The 15,940-nt window shown below is 48.6% G+C and overlaps 1 protein-coding gene across 1 annotated transcript; it reads left to right on the forward strand.

Annotated features, from left to right (window-relative positions):
* The first annotated feature begins 1,129 nt into the window (after positions 1-1,129).
* On the forward strand, positions 1,130-13,650 carry Itpa (inosine triphosphatase). Its single transcript, XM_059261439.1, has 8 exons — positions 1,130-1,220; positions 2,349-2,406; positions 2,503-2,567; positions 3,204-3,277; positions 4,964-4,995; positions 6,766-6,881; positions 11,693-11,769; positions 13,024-13,650. Exons 1-8 carry the CDS (start codon positions 1,155-1,157, stop codon positions 13,130-13,132), a joined length of 597 nt encoding a protein of 198 aa, XP_059117422.1. The 5' UTR covers positions 1,130-1,154; the 3' UTR covers positions 13,133-13,650.
* Positions 13,651-15,940: the final 2,290 nt, after the last annotated feature.

Consider the following 15,940-nt stretch of genomic DNA (forward strand, 5'->3'; position numbering starts at 1 on the left):
GACCAATAATATTAAGGTAAACAACCAGGCCTGATTAGGATTCCATTATTTGTGTACTTCTGGGGTTCAAAACCAGGACCATGGCCATGCTATGCAAATGTTCTACCATTGAGCTACAGCCTTGACACAATATACAGCCCAGACTAGCTTTGAACTCATGATCTTCCTGGTTTAGTTTCAGAGTGCTGGGATTACAAGTGTGCACCGCTTTGTCTAGCTAGCATCCCGAACTTCTTTTTTTTAAAAAGATTTGTGTGTGTGTGTGTCTGTTTGCTGCACATGTATGCCTTCGGAGGCCAGAAGAGGGCAATGGATCCCCTGGAACTGGGGTTACAGACAACTGTCATGTGGGTGCTGGGAACAGAACCCTGAAAGAGCAGTCAGTGCTCTTACCCGCTGGGCCATCTCACCAGCCTGAATGTAATTACAACTTGCAGAGAACCTAGGTTTGGTTCCCAGCGTCCACATCAGACAGCTCAAAACCACTTGTAACTCCGGGTTACAGGGATGTGACACCCTCTTCTGGCTTCAGCGGACTCAAATACACATGTTCTAATTTCCTTGCTGTGTTCCCAGTGCAGAGACTGGGCTGAAAGGAATGTCCCTGGAGAAGGGATGGAGTTTGATAAGCAGGACAAGAGAAAAGGAGTCGAAACACTAGCTCCCAAGCCTAAGAGATGGGTAAATGGCTTGGTTACGCTGTTTTAAGTCCGCAGTGAAGCAGATGGAGCTAGCCGGCGAGATGTGGGGCTGAAGGTAAAGTTAGGACAGAAACCCAGGCTTGGAGCCCTTGTCTAGGAGATAGTTTTCCATGACAGAGTTGAGGTTGCGAGGGCGCACACCGTCCAGGACACAGGGCTAAGTTGGTCATGGCGCGGCTTCTCGGCTCCCCCCTCGTCCAAGCCCGAGGGATGCGTAGCATAGGATCCCGGCGCTGAATGACTTCTCCTGCGGGCAGCGCGTCCCTAGCGCCTTGCGCAGCAGTTCTGCGGGAAACTCATCGGCCGCGGCCGCCACCTCGCGGTTGCAGGCAGCCGCAGCCTAAGCCGTGCTTTGGGTTTCAGGTAGGGCCGGAAGTCGGGCTATCTACTTCCGCCTCCAGCGTTCCCGGCATAGAGCTTCCGGGCATTCCCTCACCGTCACCAGCCCATGCAATGGCCGCTTCTTTGGCGGGGAAGAAAGTCGTGTTTGTGACGGGAAACGCAAAGAAGCTGGAGGAGGTGTCGTGGGGTGTGGGGACCCTCTAGAAGGCGGGTGGAGATAGGGCTGCAGGGCTTTCCTCACCAGGGAAGCCCGGGAGAGGGGTGAGGAACACCGGGAGTTGGACCTTTGGGGAACGTGGGTTAGCCCCAGTGTGGACAGGCTGGTCTTGGGGAGAGATCTCCGTGGAGTGCGGCGCCTTGAGGATTTAAGGTTTTGGGTTGTTTTTTTTTTAATTTTGAGATTTATTTATTATGTATTCAGTGTTCTGCCTGCATGTGTGCCTGCAGGCCATAAGAGGGCGTCAGATCTCATCATAGATAGTTGTGAGCCACCATGTGTTTGCTGGGAATTGAACTCAGGACTTCCAGAAGAACAGCCAGTGAGTGCTCTTAAAACCCCTGAGCCATCTTTCCAGCCCGATTCAAGAGGTTTTTTTTCGTATTACTTTGGGGTCGTGTAGTCCAGGCTAGCCTGACCCAGCTGTGTAGCCAGATTGACCTTGTTCTTGACCTTCCTGTCTCCCAAGGTCTGTGTCTACCTGCATGCCCCACCACACCCGTTTTGGGATGAGCTGATAAGTCAGCAGAATATGAGAGCTAGAGTAGTGGCATCTGTGACAAAGATCGCCCCCTAAGTCCTAAGTTGTGACATCTCTCTGCCTCAAAAGTGATGGCAAACAGGAAGTGTGTGGGGTTGATCCAGACTGAGAAGTTCACACCCCACTGTGGTCCATCTTAGTCATTTCCCATATCTGAAATGTGTAATACCTCATCAGATTCATGACTGACCACAGCATAATAAAAGGCAGGTTAACAAAAGAAAAACACAAGTTTGTCAAAGCTTTACACAGCTTTTAGAATGAAGACCCAAAGACTTTCGTTTTCTTCTGACTGTAGGTCCCTTGGATCTAACCCAAGACTTACAGAATTGCTGTCACTGTCCTACTTCTGAACAACACAGCCTGAGAAAGCTGTTTTTCTACCTAGATTTGATGAAGCATTACTATAGAAAAAATTTGTAAGCTCTAGGGGACTGATGGGAACATTACCCAACGAGAAAGGTGGATGACACCTCACATAGTAATAGGGAGTTAGTGGGGAATTGTTAGCAAACGGTGTGACAGATGTTCTTTCATTTTGGAACAGGTCATTCAGATTCTAGGAGATAAGTTTCCATGCACTTTGGTGGCACAGAAAATTGACCGTATGTTTCTGTTTTGTTTCATTTTTAAAAGTAGTTTGATTTAACTGTCTTGCTGTGTCCTGACTCTGTATGTCTATATGTCTGTCCACTGATCAGTGCCTGAGTATCAGGGAGAGCCGGATGAAATTTCCATACAGAAGTGTCGGGAGGCCGCTCGCCAGGTACTTAACCATTGTGGTCCCCCAGTCAGTCTTCTTGTGGGCTTCCAGGGCCTGTGCCTTGTGGGAACAGGCGGAGAATAAAATAGTTTGTTGGGACACTGCCTCTTGTATTCCAACGCTTGCCTCTCTGATTCTTTTTTTTTTTTTTTAATTTATTTATTATGTACACAGAAGAGGGTGCCAGATCTCATTACAGATGGTTGTGAGCCACCACGTGGGTGCTGGGAATTGAACTCAGTACCTCTGGAAGAGCAGTCGGTGCTCTTAACCTCTTAGCCATCTCTCCAGCCCCGCTTCTCTGATTCTTAGTTCTATACATTCAGCCATACATGTTCCCTATACAGATCTACCCCACCCCCACCCTGTACTCATACAGTTTACAGAATTGGGAAGGAACACATGGAATCCGGCTTCCAGCTGATTTCCAGCACTTCATTGCTCTGTGCTGAGCTAATGCTCTGATGTCCACATTTCTAAGCTGAAGACAAAGAGCTGAGTCGTGCGGCTCTTGATGGATCTATACCCACAGCTCTCGCCCTCTGCTTGTTGTGGTCTAGGCCCCAGCCTGAGCAGACTCAGTGTTGGGAATGAAGCCTACCTCTGATAGAGTCTCAGGGTTGTATGTTTGTGTTACAGGTGCAGGGTCCTGTACTGGTGGAGGATACCTGTCTGTGCTTTAATGCCCTCGGGGGGCTCCCTGGCCCCTACATGTGAGTACTCTACTACACCTCCACCCCTGCAGGGCCCCATCCACAAAACTACCGGAATAGTAAAATGATTGGTTATATGACGTTATGGGTCATTCCCTATCTTGGCATCAATACCAAGGAAGGATTACGACTATCAAAGGTAGGACTGAAGAGGTGGCTCAGTAGTTAAGAGTGCTTGCTGCTTTTCCACTGACCCAGGTTTGATTCTCAGCACCTAAATCAAGCAGCTTACAACTGCCTGTAACTTCAGCTTCATAGACTCTGATGTCTCTTGTCTTTGTGGGTACCTGCATTCACATACACACACACACACACACACACACACACACACACACACACGTGATTAAAAATAACATAAATCTTGCCGGGCGGTGGTGGCGCACGCCTTTAATCCCAGCACTCGGGAGGCAGAGCCAGGTGGATCTCTGTGAGTTCGAGGCCAGCCTGGGCTACCAAGTGAGTTCCAGGAGAGGCACAAAGCTACACAGAGAAACCTTGTCTCGAAAAACCAAAAAAAAAAAAAAAAAAAAAAACATAAATCTTAAGAACAAGAAAAGAAAGAGCTGGGCATGGAGGCACATGCCTTTAATCCCAGCACCTAGGAGGCAGAGACAGGCAGCTCTCTATGAGTTTGAGGCCAGCCTGGTTCACTTAATGAGTTCCAAGCCAGCTAGAGCTATACAGTGAGACCCTGTCTCAAATAATTTAGGGGGCTGGAGAAAGGACTCAACCCTTAAGAGTGCTTGTTGCTCAGTCATGAGGACTGGAATTTACATTCCAGCATCCACATTCAACTTACAAACTCCTATAACTACAGCTCCAAGGAATCCAAGAGGTACCTGTACATTCGTTGTGCACATACATTCACATAGATATGTGTGCACATACACATAAATAAACCTTAAAAAAGAGGGCCTAGAGAGATGGCCTAGCTGTTAAGAGCACTGGCTGCTCTTGAAGAGGACCTGGGTTCAATTTCCGTCACCCGCATGGCATCTCACAACCTTCTGAAGCTACCTTTCCAAGTAGCCTGACCTCCTCTTCTGCCCTCTGCAGGCACCAGGCACACATGTGGTGCGTATACATGTATGTGGGCAAAACACTGATATACGTAAAATAATCCTAGTCAAAGCACAACAGGTGGGTGAGGATGTAGTGCACTTGTTAGAGTGTTTGCCTTTATTGCGTAATAAAGCCCCGAGTTCAACCCTGTCCCTGTGTACACCAGGTGAGCAGGCATGGTAGTGCATGCTCACAATTCCAGCTCTTGCAAGATGGGGGACAGAAGGAGCGAAAGTTCTGGGTCATCCTTGGCTACATAAGAAGGGGTAGCCTTCCCGCTACAGCCTCGGTGTTTGCCTCGTCCCCACTGGGGTGCTTGCCTTCCTTTGCATACCGAGCCTTGTGTCTACTGCCTGTTTAGCTCCATTTCCTCCTGTTAGACTCCTGTTTCTCTTTCTCTTCCCTTTCCTTCTGCCTCCCTTGCTCTCCCCTCTTCTCTGTTTCTCTGCTGCTGAGCTATACTCCCAGCCTTTGGGTTGTTGTCTTAATTTTGACTGGAGACGTTCTTTTTCATTTCTCCAGCATTTGGGAGCTCTGGTCCCTATGGGTGTAGGCCAGAGCAGGTGATAGGAAGGGAAGTCTGCTCTTGCTCTTGGTACTGACTCTCCTTTCCTTCTTTTGCAGAAAATGGTTCCTAGAGAAGCTAAAGCCTGAAGGTATGTGTCCCTGTTGTCTCTTCCCATGGGCCTTTTGGAACTGAGCCTGGGAGGAGTCCCCACTTAGTCATGGCTGCCCTAGGCCATCGGCCTCTACTTTCATCTCCATTGGCACACTGGTGACAGCTTTCCCTGTGGTCCAGAAGGCACTGTGGTGGAGAGCTGGGGATCGGTGATGAAAGCTTTGAATCTGAGGGACCAAGGGGTTAGTTGATTCTGGTTGTCAAGGGGTTTGACCTTAATGACTGTTTGCAGTTCTTTGCGTCAGCCATTGCCTAGCCTGGTCTTCAGGGAGGGAGCTACCTCTTCTAGGTCCAAGAATCTATCTTTTCACTTGGGAGTATGTACCAGAATGTTCCTTCTTTAGGTTTTGGGGTTTTATTTGTTGTTTTGTTTGTTCTTCAAGACAGCGTTTCTCTGTGGAGCCTTGGCTATCCTAAAACTCTATCTGTAGACCAGGCTGGCCTTGAAATCACAGATCTGTCTGCTTCTCCCTCCCAAGTGCTGGGGTTAAAGGTGTGCCCCACCGGGCTGGAGAGATGGCTCAGAGGTTAAGAGCACTGGCTGTTCTTCCAGAGGTCCTGAGTTCAATTCCCAGCAACCACATGGTGGCTCACAACCATCTGTAATGAGATCTGATGCCTCTTCTGGCCTGCAGGTATACATGCAGCCAGAACACTGTATACATAATAAATAAATAAATAAATAAATATTAAAAAAAAAAAAAAAAAAAGGTGTGCCCCACCACCTCCTGGACCTCTTTCATTATTTAAAAAAAAAAAAAAGCACTTGAAACCAGGTACAGTGGTGCATTCCTGTAATCTCAGCACTTAGGAGGCTGAGGCAGGTGGATCCCAAGTTCAAGACCAGCCTGGGCCATACACACAAGACCCTGTCTCAAAAAAACCCAAATGGTCTGGAGAGATGGCTCGGCAGTTAAGTGTGCTTGTTGCCCTTTCAGAGGTCCCAGGTTTGGTTCTTGGCACCTACAAGGCTGCTTACAGCTGTCCATAACTGTTGTTCTAGAGGATCTGACATCTTCTGGCCTCCGTGGGCACTAGTGCACATGCATGTGGCCAGAACACTTACATATGTAAATATAAATAGATCCTTAAAAACAAAAGCCATTTTACTTTTTGGAGCAATCTTGTGTCGCCAAAGTATTAGGCACATCCCTGTGATCCCAGCACTAGGGAGGCTGTGGAGTCCAGCCTGGGCTACAAAGCAAGATTCTGTTTTAAAAACAAAACAGAACCCAAATGGTAGTCTAGGCCTGTGATCCTGAGAGCTGTAAGCAAAAGGATCAGAAGTTCATCCTCAGCTGTATAGTCAAGTTAAAGGCTAGTCTGGACTACCTGAGATCATGGGAATGTATCGCAGTTGGCAGAATGCTTGCCTGACGTACATAAAGTCCTGGATTCAGTCCCTAGGGCCACATAAACCAAGTGTGGTGGTGCATATCTGCAATCCCAGCATTCACTGGGTGGAGGCAGAAGGAGCTTATGTTCCAGTACAGCCTGGGTTACAAAGTGAGGTCTAGGCCAAGCTGGGCTACATGACACTTTGATCTCAACAAAGAACCTTGTTTTAGTTTGTGTCAGAACCCAAAGAGAGGCTTCAGGTCCCTCTTGAGGACAAGAATGCAGCCCTTGCAGCCTCCCACTCTAACATAATCCAATCTGGAGAATCCTTCCACACCCTTGGGCTTCTGGAGTAGGGTGGGGACTGGACAGCGTAGATTCACTGAACCCTCTCTAAATCTTTCTGCAGGTCTCCACCAGCTCCTGGCTGGCTTTGAGGACAAATCAGCCTATGCACTTTGTACATTTGCTCTCAGCACCGGGGACCCAAGCCAGCCAGTCCTCCTGTTCAGGGGCCAGACCTCGGTACGTACCCACCTGAACAATTCTGCAGGTCACCAGAGGACTCTGTGGCTTAAATAAATGGCTGTGATATGAAAGAAGATGGTAGAGGTAGAGGGAGCTTTGGGGCACTCTGCTTGCTGAGAGATACCACAATTAGGAAAATGCCAGTTCCCAAACCTGTGTGACCCTTGCCTTATACACTCGGATCTTGCCAGAGTAGGTCCTGGTAAGATGCAGGTGCACAAACTAAAGGGAACTGCTGTCCTCAAAGCCAGAGCTACAGGCCAGCTTGCTGAGATGGCCTTGTTCCTCTGCCAGGACAGAGTCTCCTCCCCACTCAGGTTTTTGAGAGAGTCTCTCATTTATCTCAGGTTGGCCTTGAACTTGCTGTGTGGCCAAGATGGACCTTGAATTTCAGATCCTACTGCCTCTATCTCCAAGTGGGCATTGTAGTCCTGTGTCAGCATACCCACTGTACAGTGGACCCCCACCCCTTGTTTTGTTTTTTGTTTTTCTTTGAGACCAGGTCTCTATTATGTAGCTATCAATATCCTGGAACTCACTATGTAGATCAGGCTAGCCTCAAAACTCACAGAGATCCACCTCTGCCTCCCAAGTAGTCATATGCCACCACACCTTGCCTACAGCTTCTCGTGGTTGTCTTCCAGCCTTTCTGAATTTTCTTGTTCACCCAAAATTGTAATGTTTGTTTTGTGGTGATGGGGTGGAAGTCAGAGCTTTTACGTGCTGTGCAAGTGTTCTACCATGGAGCTACTTCTCCATCTCAGAATTTCAGTTCTTCATTTCTCTGCCAGTGGCCCTTCAGCACCTCCTGAAGTTGCCTGTCAGACCTGAGGTGTAGTTGCTTTTCTGAGCGTCCACCAGACCACCCTTAAAGCTGATCAGGACAGTCTGCCTTCTAGCATACACTGTCCCTCCAGCCGAGATAAAACCTGGTTCCCCAGTTCAACTGTATATAGACACTTTGTGTTATTTTGTTTAGTTAACTATTTTGGATAATAGTAAAACAAAAACAAAATACAGACACAACATAAAGCCATCTTTTTTCTTTTCTTTCTTTTTTTTAAATTGTGTGTAGGTGTGTATATGTCTGCATGTGGGTATGTGCACATGAGTGCAGGTGTCCAAGGAGGCTGGAGGCATCAGATCCCCTGGAGCTGGAGTTACAGATGATGTGAGCTGTCAGATGTGGGTGCTGGGAACTGAGCTCTGGTCTTTGGAAGAGCAGCAAGTGCTCTTAACCACTGAGTCATCTCTCCAGTCCCACAAATGCATCTTAACTGTCGTTCAGTGTACTGTTAAGTGTATTTGCATTTACAAGGACTACAGAAGATTCTTGTCCTTTAAGTCTGAAACGACCCATTTTAACAAGCTCCTTCTTCACTCAGATGCTACCATTTTACTTCACACTTCTAAGAGTTTGACTACTTTACTGTTATTATTTTTAAGTTTATTTTTTATTTTATGTGTATGGATATCTTGTCTGCCTGTATATTTGTTCACAGCATGTAACATGGTGCCCATCAAAGCCAGGGACAGCATCGGATCCCTTGGAACTGCTGTGTGTGTGTGTGTGTGTGTGTCTGCTGGAAATTGAACCCAGGTTCTCAGCAAGAGCAGCCAATGGTTTTTTTTTTTTTTTTTGTTTTTTTTTTTTTTTTTTTGGTTTTTGAGACAGGGTTTCTCTATGTAGACCAGGCTGGCCTTGAACTCACAGAGTTTCGCCTGCCTCTGCCTCCCGAGTGCTGGAATTAGAGGTGTGTACCACTGTCTGGCCTCCCCCTTGGTTTTTTGTTTTTGTTTATTTTTGAGATCAGGTCTCACTGTGTGGCCCTGGCTGGCCTGCCTCAGCCTCCTGAGTACCAGGATTCTTGGGTGCGCACCACCACGCCCCGGCTTCAGTGTTTGCTTTTTGTGTGACTGGTTTAGTTCACTTAGCAAGACATTCTCAAGGTTTGCCTGTGTTGTAGCACAGCAGAGTTTTGAGAGTTTTAAAGGCTGAACATTTTGTTTTATATACTCTATTATCTTTTTCTTTCTTGTTTTTTGTTTTGGTTTTGAGTCAGGGTCTTGTGTATCCCCAGGTTGGCCTCTAACTTACTGTGTAGTTGAGGACATCTTTGAAGTTCTGATCCCTTGCCTCCACTTGCCAAGAGCTGGGAGTACATGTCCCTCCCCTGTTCTACATTTTCTTCATTAGTTTCTCTGTTGACAACCTTCAGGATCTTGTGAATAATACTGCTGTGACCCAGGAGTGCGGATGAGTCAAGAGCCTGTTTTCAGCTCTTTCGGTTACCCATGTAGTGAGTGGTAGGAGGCCGGTTTGTTTCACAGCCCAGTTACATTGTTCGCAGTGAGTTGTGCTGCCTGTGGCTTTCCCAGAAGTCTCCAGTTGGCCACTTCCTGCAGTGACTAAGTAGCAACTGCCTTAGACCGGCTGGTACTGCCGTCCCTCCCTCTCTGGTCCTGTTGATCAGCTCCCAGTCTCCTTGAGGTGGTCTCGTTTCTCCATCCTGTTCTGTTGTCCCGGTGGGCTCGTTGTCTTTGGTGTGCTTGTTACACACTGTCAAGTGGCACAGGAACAGCATTGTCCTTGTAGTAGTAGCCGTTTGCCTTAAGACATCCGTTGTGGGAGGAGGAGTCTGTGTTTGCTGGGACCTCAGGCTGAGAGTGTGGACGGCTGTAGTGAGGCTCCGAGTGCTTCAGTCCTGGGCTTTGGTCACATAGCTCCCCACTAGCAGAAGCATAATTTCCCTTTGGCACTGTGTAACTTGGCGTTTATTTCTGTGCTTAACCTCCATTATTTATAACCGCCCTTGTCACTGTCCTGTGCCTTCCTCTCCCCCACATACCAGGTGCTAGGATGTGAAGCCAGTTCCTCTACACACTAGGCAGGCACTCTATCCCTGGCCTCTATTCCCAGCTCCTCCTTTTTTATTAGTTTTTGTCTTGAAACAGGGTCTTGCTGTTGCCTGTGCTGGTCACAAACTCACCATGTAGCCCAAATTGGCTTTGAACTTGGAGTACTCTGTCTCGGCCTGGGAGCTGGGATTACAGGAGCATGCCTGGGATTACACCTGCTTTAGTGTGTCTGGTGTTATCTGGAGTGTAGTGGTGTACTGCCTGGGTCTCCTGCTAACCTAGCTCTCCCCTTGAGCTTCATCCCTGATCCAGAGCAGACTTGGTATTGATAACATGGCATTTCATGACACTGCTTGTCATCTTTGTGACATTTTCACGGTTGTATGTGTGCCCTTCCCCCTTTCTTTTTAGCAGGCTCACTGTATAGCCCTGGCTGGCCTGGAACTTACTATATAGACCAGGCTGGCCTTGAATTCACAGAGATCCGCCTGCACTTGTCTCCTAAATGTTGGGGTTAAAGGTATGTGCCACCATGCCCTGCTAAGCTAGTTGCTCAGGCCATTCTCAACCTTATAGCTGAGGATGACCTTGAACGTCTAGTCTTTACCTCCCAAGTGCCTTATGCATGCTGGGGAGCATGGCAGCACCTAGCCATGGCCTTAGTTCTTCCCTCTATTGTAAGAAATACCATGAACAGTTCAGGACCCTTACCTTCCTATCAGGAGCAAATTTTCTAAAATTTTTATTTATTATGTGTGTGTGTGTGTGTGTGGTGTGTGTGTGTGTTGCATGCATTGCATGCATACCATGTTGCATGTGTGGAGGTCAGAGGTTGCCTTTTAGGAGTTGGCTCTCGTAGCTACTTTGGGATCTAGGGAGTGAAATCAAGTACTCAGTGCAGCAAGCACTTACCTACCTGCTGAGCCACCTTTCCAGACTGCATGTTTTCTGTCACATTTTCAAAACTGGCCCAGCTTTTCTTGGGTTAGGTTACAGTTTATCAGAACTACAGAAAGAAAGTCATCACAATGGTATCTGTAGGCCAGTCAAATGCAAAGTTCCTCCTCCCAAGCCTGCTCTGTGTCCTTTGCTATGTATCTGTGTGCACATGCATGAATATGCGGAGGCCAGGGTACAACCTCAGGGTGCTGTCTGTCTTGTGGTATTGGTTTTTTGTTTGTTTACGAGTTCTCACTGTGTAGACTGAGCTAACCTTGAACTCATAGAGAGCCACCTGCCTCTGCCTCTTGAGTCCATCTTGGTTGTTTGGTTTCTCAAGACAGGGTTTCCCTCTGTAGCCCTGGCTGTCTTTGACTCACTCTGTGGTACAGGCTGGCCTCAAACTCACAAGGATCTGTCTGCCTCTACCTCCCAAGTGCTGGGATTAAAGGTGTGCACCACCATGCCTGGCCCATCTTGTTTTTTGAAATAGTCTCCACTGGCCTGACTTGCTAAATAGACTAGGTTGTTTACCTTCCCCTGAGATTATAGGTGCTACACAACTCTACTTGGCTTATTTAAAGTTGGTTTTTGTTTTTGTTTTAATGTCGGTTCTGGGAGTTGAACTCAGGTCCTCATAATTACAAGACAAGAGACTCACCAGCTGAGCCATCTCCCTAGCCTCCTGGTTTTTTTAAGACAGAATCTTGCTATGTAGCCCTGACTGGCCTGGTAACTGAGCAGTCCTCCTGCCTCAGCCTCCTTAGTGTGCCCATTACAGGTTGTCCCATCCTACCCAGCTATTGCTCTAACTTTACTTACTGAGTTGCCAACAGAAATTTATAGGAACTGTGGGTCCTTTGTACTATTAAACATTTTGAGTAATTCAGGTTTAGTCAGATTCGCAAACCAAACAAACTCACTCTGGTCCAGTACATCTCCAGTTACACACCTGTCCTCCCTGTTACACACCTGTCCTCCCTGTTACACACCTGCCCTCCATATTACAGGGCCAGATCGTGAAGCCACGAGGCTGCCGGGACTTTGGCTGGGACCTCTGCTTTCAGCCGGATGGATATGAGCAAACGTAAGGAACCCAAACTTCCTCCCTCGTGTGTGGGCTTGGGTGGGCACCCTGCCCGTGTGCAGTCATGCGGATATGGGTAAGGCAAGCTTTGTTCCAGCTGAAGCCATTTCCGCTGGGATGGACACAAGGAATCCAGGTGGCCTAGTCCATGGCAGGGCAACACAGATATCCTAGGTTCTGCTCCTAGCTCACTTGGCCGTCTTATGGCCGGTGGCTCTCATCCTCTGGCCCTGCCTATCAAGATGCATAAACCTTGTGGTTTTGTGGGCTGACACTAGCTCCATCTGGGCTGGGAAAATGCATACTTTTGTAGCTGCTCTTAGACATGAGAAACCCACACAGTAGTATATGTTCTTAGCACTTCACATTGACAGCACCCTTTTATTTGTGAATATTTGTACATTGTCGTTGCTGGATCAGGCTTTCCAGACTGTAGCTCCCCTGCCCAGCACCTCACAGGCCTGAAGCAGCCCTGGTCAGCCCGTCCTTGGGTGTCAGGAGTGTCCTCTGATGTGCTGTCTGCTTGGGCGGTCACAGAGCACTTGGAATTTAGTTAGATGAGGAGCTGAGTTGATTTTTGTTCTGTTTATTTATTTTGTGTTAATGGGTGTTTTGCCTGTATGCATATTTGTATACCAGATGACTATACTGGCTAGAGGTCAGAAGAGTCTGTCGGGTTCAAGGGACTAAGCCATCTCTCCAGCCCCATTTGTATTCAGTTGTAATTAACTTAGCCACATGTAGCTAGTTCTGAAGCCTAAAGGCAGGGTGTGACCTCTCACCTGTCTAGTAGTGTCCTCACACTGACAAAATTGGCCCCTGGCCAGCTGCCTGGCTCTGCAGCCCACAGTGCTGTTTGATCTGTCAGACTCCACTGCTTCTACCAGACACCTCTACCTCATTCTTGTCCACACTAGAGCAATTTTAGCTTCTCTCCAAGCCCATGACTGAGCGTTTCTATCTTACAGAGGAATTTAAAACTGTCTGGTCTACCAGGCTGAGGACCAGGTGGCCCATTGCCTGCTTTCCTGGCTCTCTCAGGGTGGAAGGTCATTTGCTTGGGCTCAGACATGGAGTACTGGGGGCCTGACTGCCCCTTGCCTGTGCACAGGCTCTCAGTATGGTTTTTACCTACAGGGGCCCCCTCCCCTGCAAACAGAATCATTGGGCTTTGGGCTCCAGGGTGGCAATGGGGTGCCCAGCCTCCTGATTTCTGGATTCTCTGTTTTCTGAGCTGCTTCTCTTTCCTCTTAGGTATGCAGAGATGCCAAAGGCTGAGAAGAACACCATTTCTCACCGATTCCGGGCCTTGCTCAAGCTGCAAGAGTACTTTAGTGTGACTGCTGGGGCTGGTGGCCACTAGGGTCGTGGGTGTGGGGAGGATAGTGCAGAACTCCCCAGGAGGCAGGCACTCCTGGCTAGTGTTTCTCTGGGTTGTGCTTTACCAGGACATCCAGGCAACGTCAGCAGCCAGGTATGGAAGGGCAGTTTGCTCTGCACAGGGGAGCTCTGGGCCAGTTGATACTAAACTCTGGCCCTTTGGGATTCAAGAGTTGCCTGTGGCCTGGCATAGTCGTGCACACCTTTAGTCCCAGAATTTGGGAGGCAGAGGCAGACAGATCTTTGTGAGTTCAAGGCCAGCCTGGTTTACATAGTGAGTTCCAGGTCAGCCAGAGCTACATAGTGAGACGCTGTCTCAAAAACAAAACAAACAATAAAACAGAGTTGCTCTTGCAGCCTCTGGGATCCTGAGAGAACTTTGGGTGTCACACTTCTTAGCTTGAGGGTTGGCAAAGAAACATACAGCCTTTGATTTTAGAATGCAGCAAATGTAAATTCTTGAAGGCATGTTTCCAAAATAAATGGTATATTTGTTTTGAGCCTTGTCTGTCTCTTGAGTTCCTTTGACAGGTGGGAAGCCATCTTGATGGATGGTCAGAGGGGCAGTTCTGTACAGAGGATGCTCACGTGCCTGGATAGCTGGCATACTGCTCCTCTCCTTGAGTTCTTGTTCTTGTGAGTCATGGGCTGTCCTCTTGTCTATGTCAAGGTCATGCTGGGGATGGGGGCTAGGAGGCAGCACAGTGTATGTTTTGCCATTATAGCTTGGCAGACGACCTGAGTTCAATCCCAGAGCCCGTGTGTGGAGGGAGAGAACTGACTCTAGAGGTTGTTCTCTGACCTCCATATTATGCCATAGAATGAACCTTGCCTCCACATACACAAATAAATGCCAAAGGTCCTCTGTCCTCAAAAGCCTGACAGGAATCCTGTTTAAGCTGCCTTGTTCCATCATGTGCATCCCCTCTCCCCAAGACATTCCCTGGGAGACACTTGGGGGTCAGTGCCTGCCTTGCAGTTCCTGAAGTTGTTTCTGGAGGAAGGGTATGTTCAGGGAACATGAGAGGTGAAAGCAGGTTTCTGTGTCCCGGGCAGTTCTGGGGATATTCCCTCTTTGGCCCTCAGGCTTGGCAAGGTGGCCTGGGGTTCAGCCATTATGATAAAGGCATTTCTCCTGACCCCAGGCAGGGCATGTGGGTGAGTAGAGGACACCATTCTTCCCCACCTGTCCCGCTTGCCTGTCCCAGCACACCTGGCTCCACCATGGCATACTGGGGGCCTCGCTGCCCCTTGCCTATGTTCTGGATGTGGCTTTCTCTTCAGGGAATGCTCAAGCTACTGAGGAAGCCACCCCTCCCGACTTGAGTTGCAGATTGGTTGGATAGGTGGGTGTAAGGGCAACCTGGTGTTTGCTGCACAGCTCCTTCCTGAATCTCCCCCATTTTATTTGACCCATCCCTATAAACAGCTGTGGAGAACATACTGTACCCGACACACACACACACACAAGCAAAATTACACCTCGGTCTACACCCTGCATCTATGGTGTTGCCGCGCTCTCCCTAGCATGCCCAGCCTGTTGACTTGCCAGGTCAAGTCCAAGGTGGGATTCCTTTTGGCTCGCATTTCCGATTTTTTTTTTCTTTTCAATATGGTGGGCAAACTCGGGGCCTCCAGCATGTGAGGCATTCTGCAGAGCCGCAAGCCCGGCTCTGCCGAGAGGTCTGAATCTCTTGCCATTCCTTGTATTCTTTCCTCTTTTTGCTGGTGTGCTGGACCCGCGTGTCCTAGTATGGAGGGGTCTTCTGTTTTCTCTGGGGCGTCACCCGGCATTAGCTTTTGTATTTATTTTGTGGTGCTGGGAACCAAACCCGGGGCCTTGCACAAGTCAGATAACTAACACTCAGCCCTGGTTTGTCCACAGTTGGGGCAGTGCCCACTCTCAGAGGTGACAACACAAAGATGGGTACCTGGGGGGACAGAATGACAGCAGACTTTAAAGTGCATCACCCAGAGTTAGCACCCCACTTCCTCATTTTGAGACGTCAGTTCAGGACTTCACACCATCGCTCTGTCCATCCTCTGTAGAAAGGGTATGTTACACAGAGATAACACAACTCACTGACAGCCATGCCAGTGTACCTGAAGGAGCCACCATGGAGGTGTCAAGGCCAGGTGTTGCTGTGGGATTTGTGGGAGGGAACAGTATGGCTGGGTCAGGCACAGTGATGCCCGCCAAGGTGACTGGGAAAGGTTTGCAATCACCTGTGTCTGAAAATGCGAACAAGCACACAAAAGGGCAAACTAGACGCTCCTAAGAGCCATAGGAGGTTAATTGGGAACCCCAGTGCTAGGAGTAGGTTACCTTCCACAGACGCCCTTGAGGCCCCTAAAACAAAAAAGGTTTTTGCCACGGTTGCTGGTTGCCTTCCAGAACTTAATGACAAGACCCAGTTGCTGGAGAAATAAAGCTAGGACTGGGCTGAAGTGTCCTCTCCCTGAGAGCTAGATCCTGTAGTGCTGGAAGTTTCTGCTGAGGATGCTGAGGAGAATTAAGCCTCAGTCCTGCTCAGCTGTGGATCCTGCATGCTTCGTGATGGAAGTGCCAGGCAAGATGCGCTGGTGCATGGGGTGCTCCTGGATGGAACCAGCTTTCTGACTGGACTGGAGGCCCGCTTCACAGGGAGGAAATTCACATCTGCATAGAACCAGCTTTCTGACTGGACTGGAGGCCTGCTTCACAGGAGGAAATTCACATCTGGATAGAACCAGCTTTCTGACTGGACTGGAGGCCCGCTTCACAGGAGGAAATTCCCATCTGGCTAGAACC

This window comes from Peromyscus eremicus, chromosome 4 (genome assembly GCF_949786415.1).
Source record: "Peromyscus eremicus chromosome 4, PerEre_H2_v1, whole genome shotgun sequence".
In the NCBI taxonomy this organism is placed as follows: Eukaryota; Metazoa; Chordata; class Mammalia; order Rodentia; family Cricetidae; genus Peromyscus; species Peromyscus eremicus.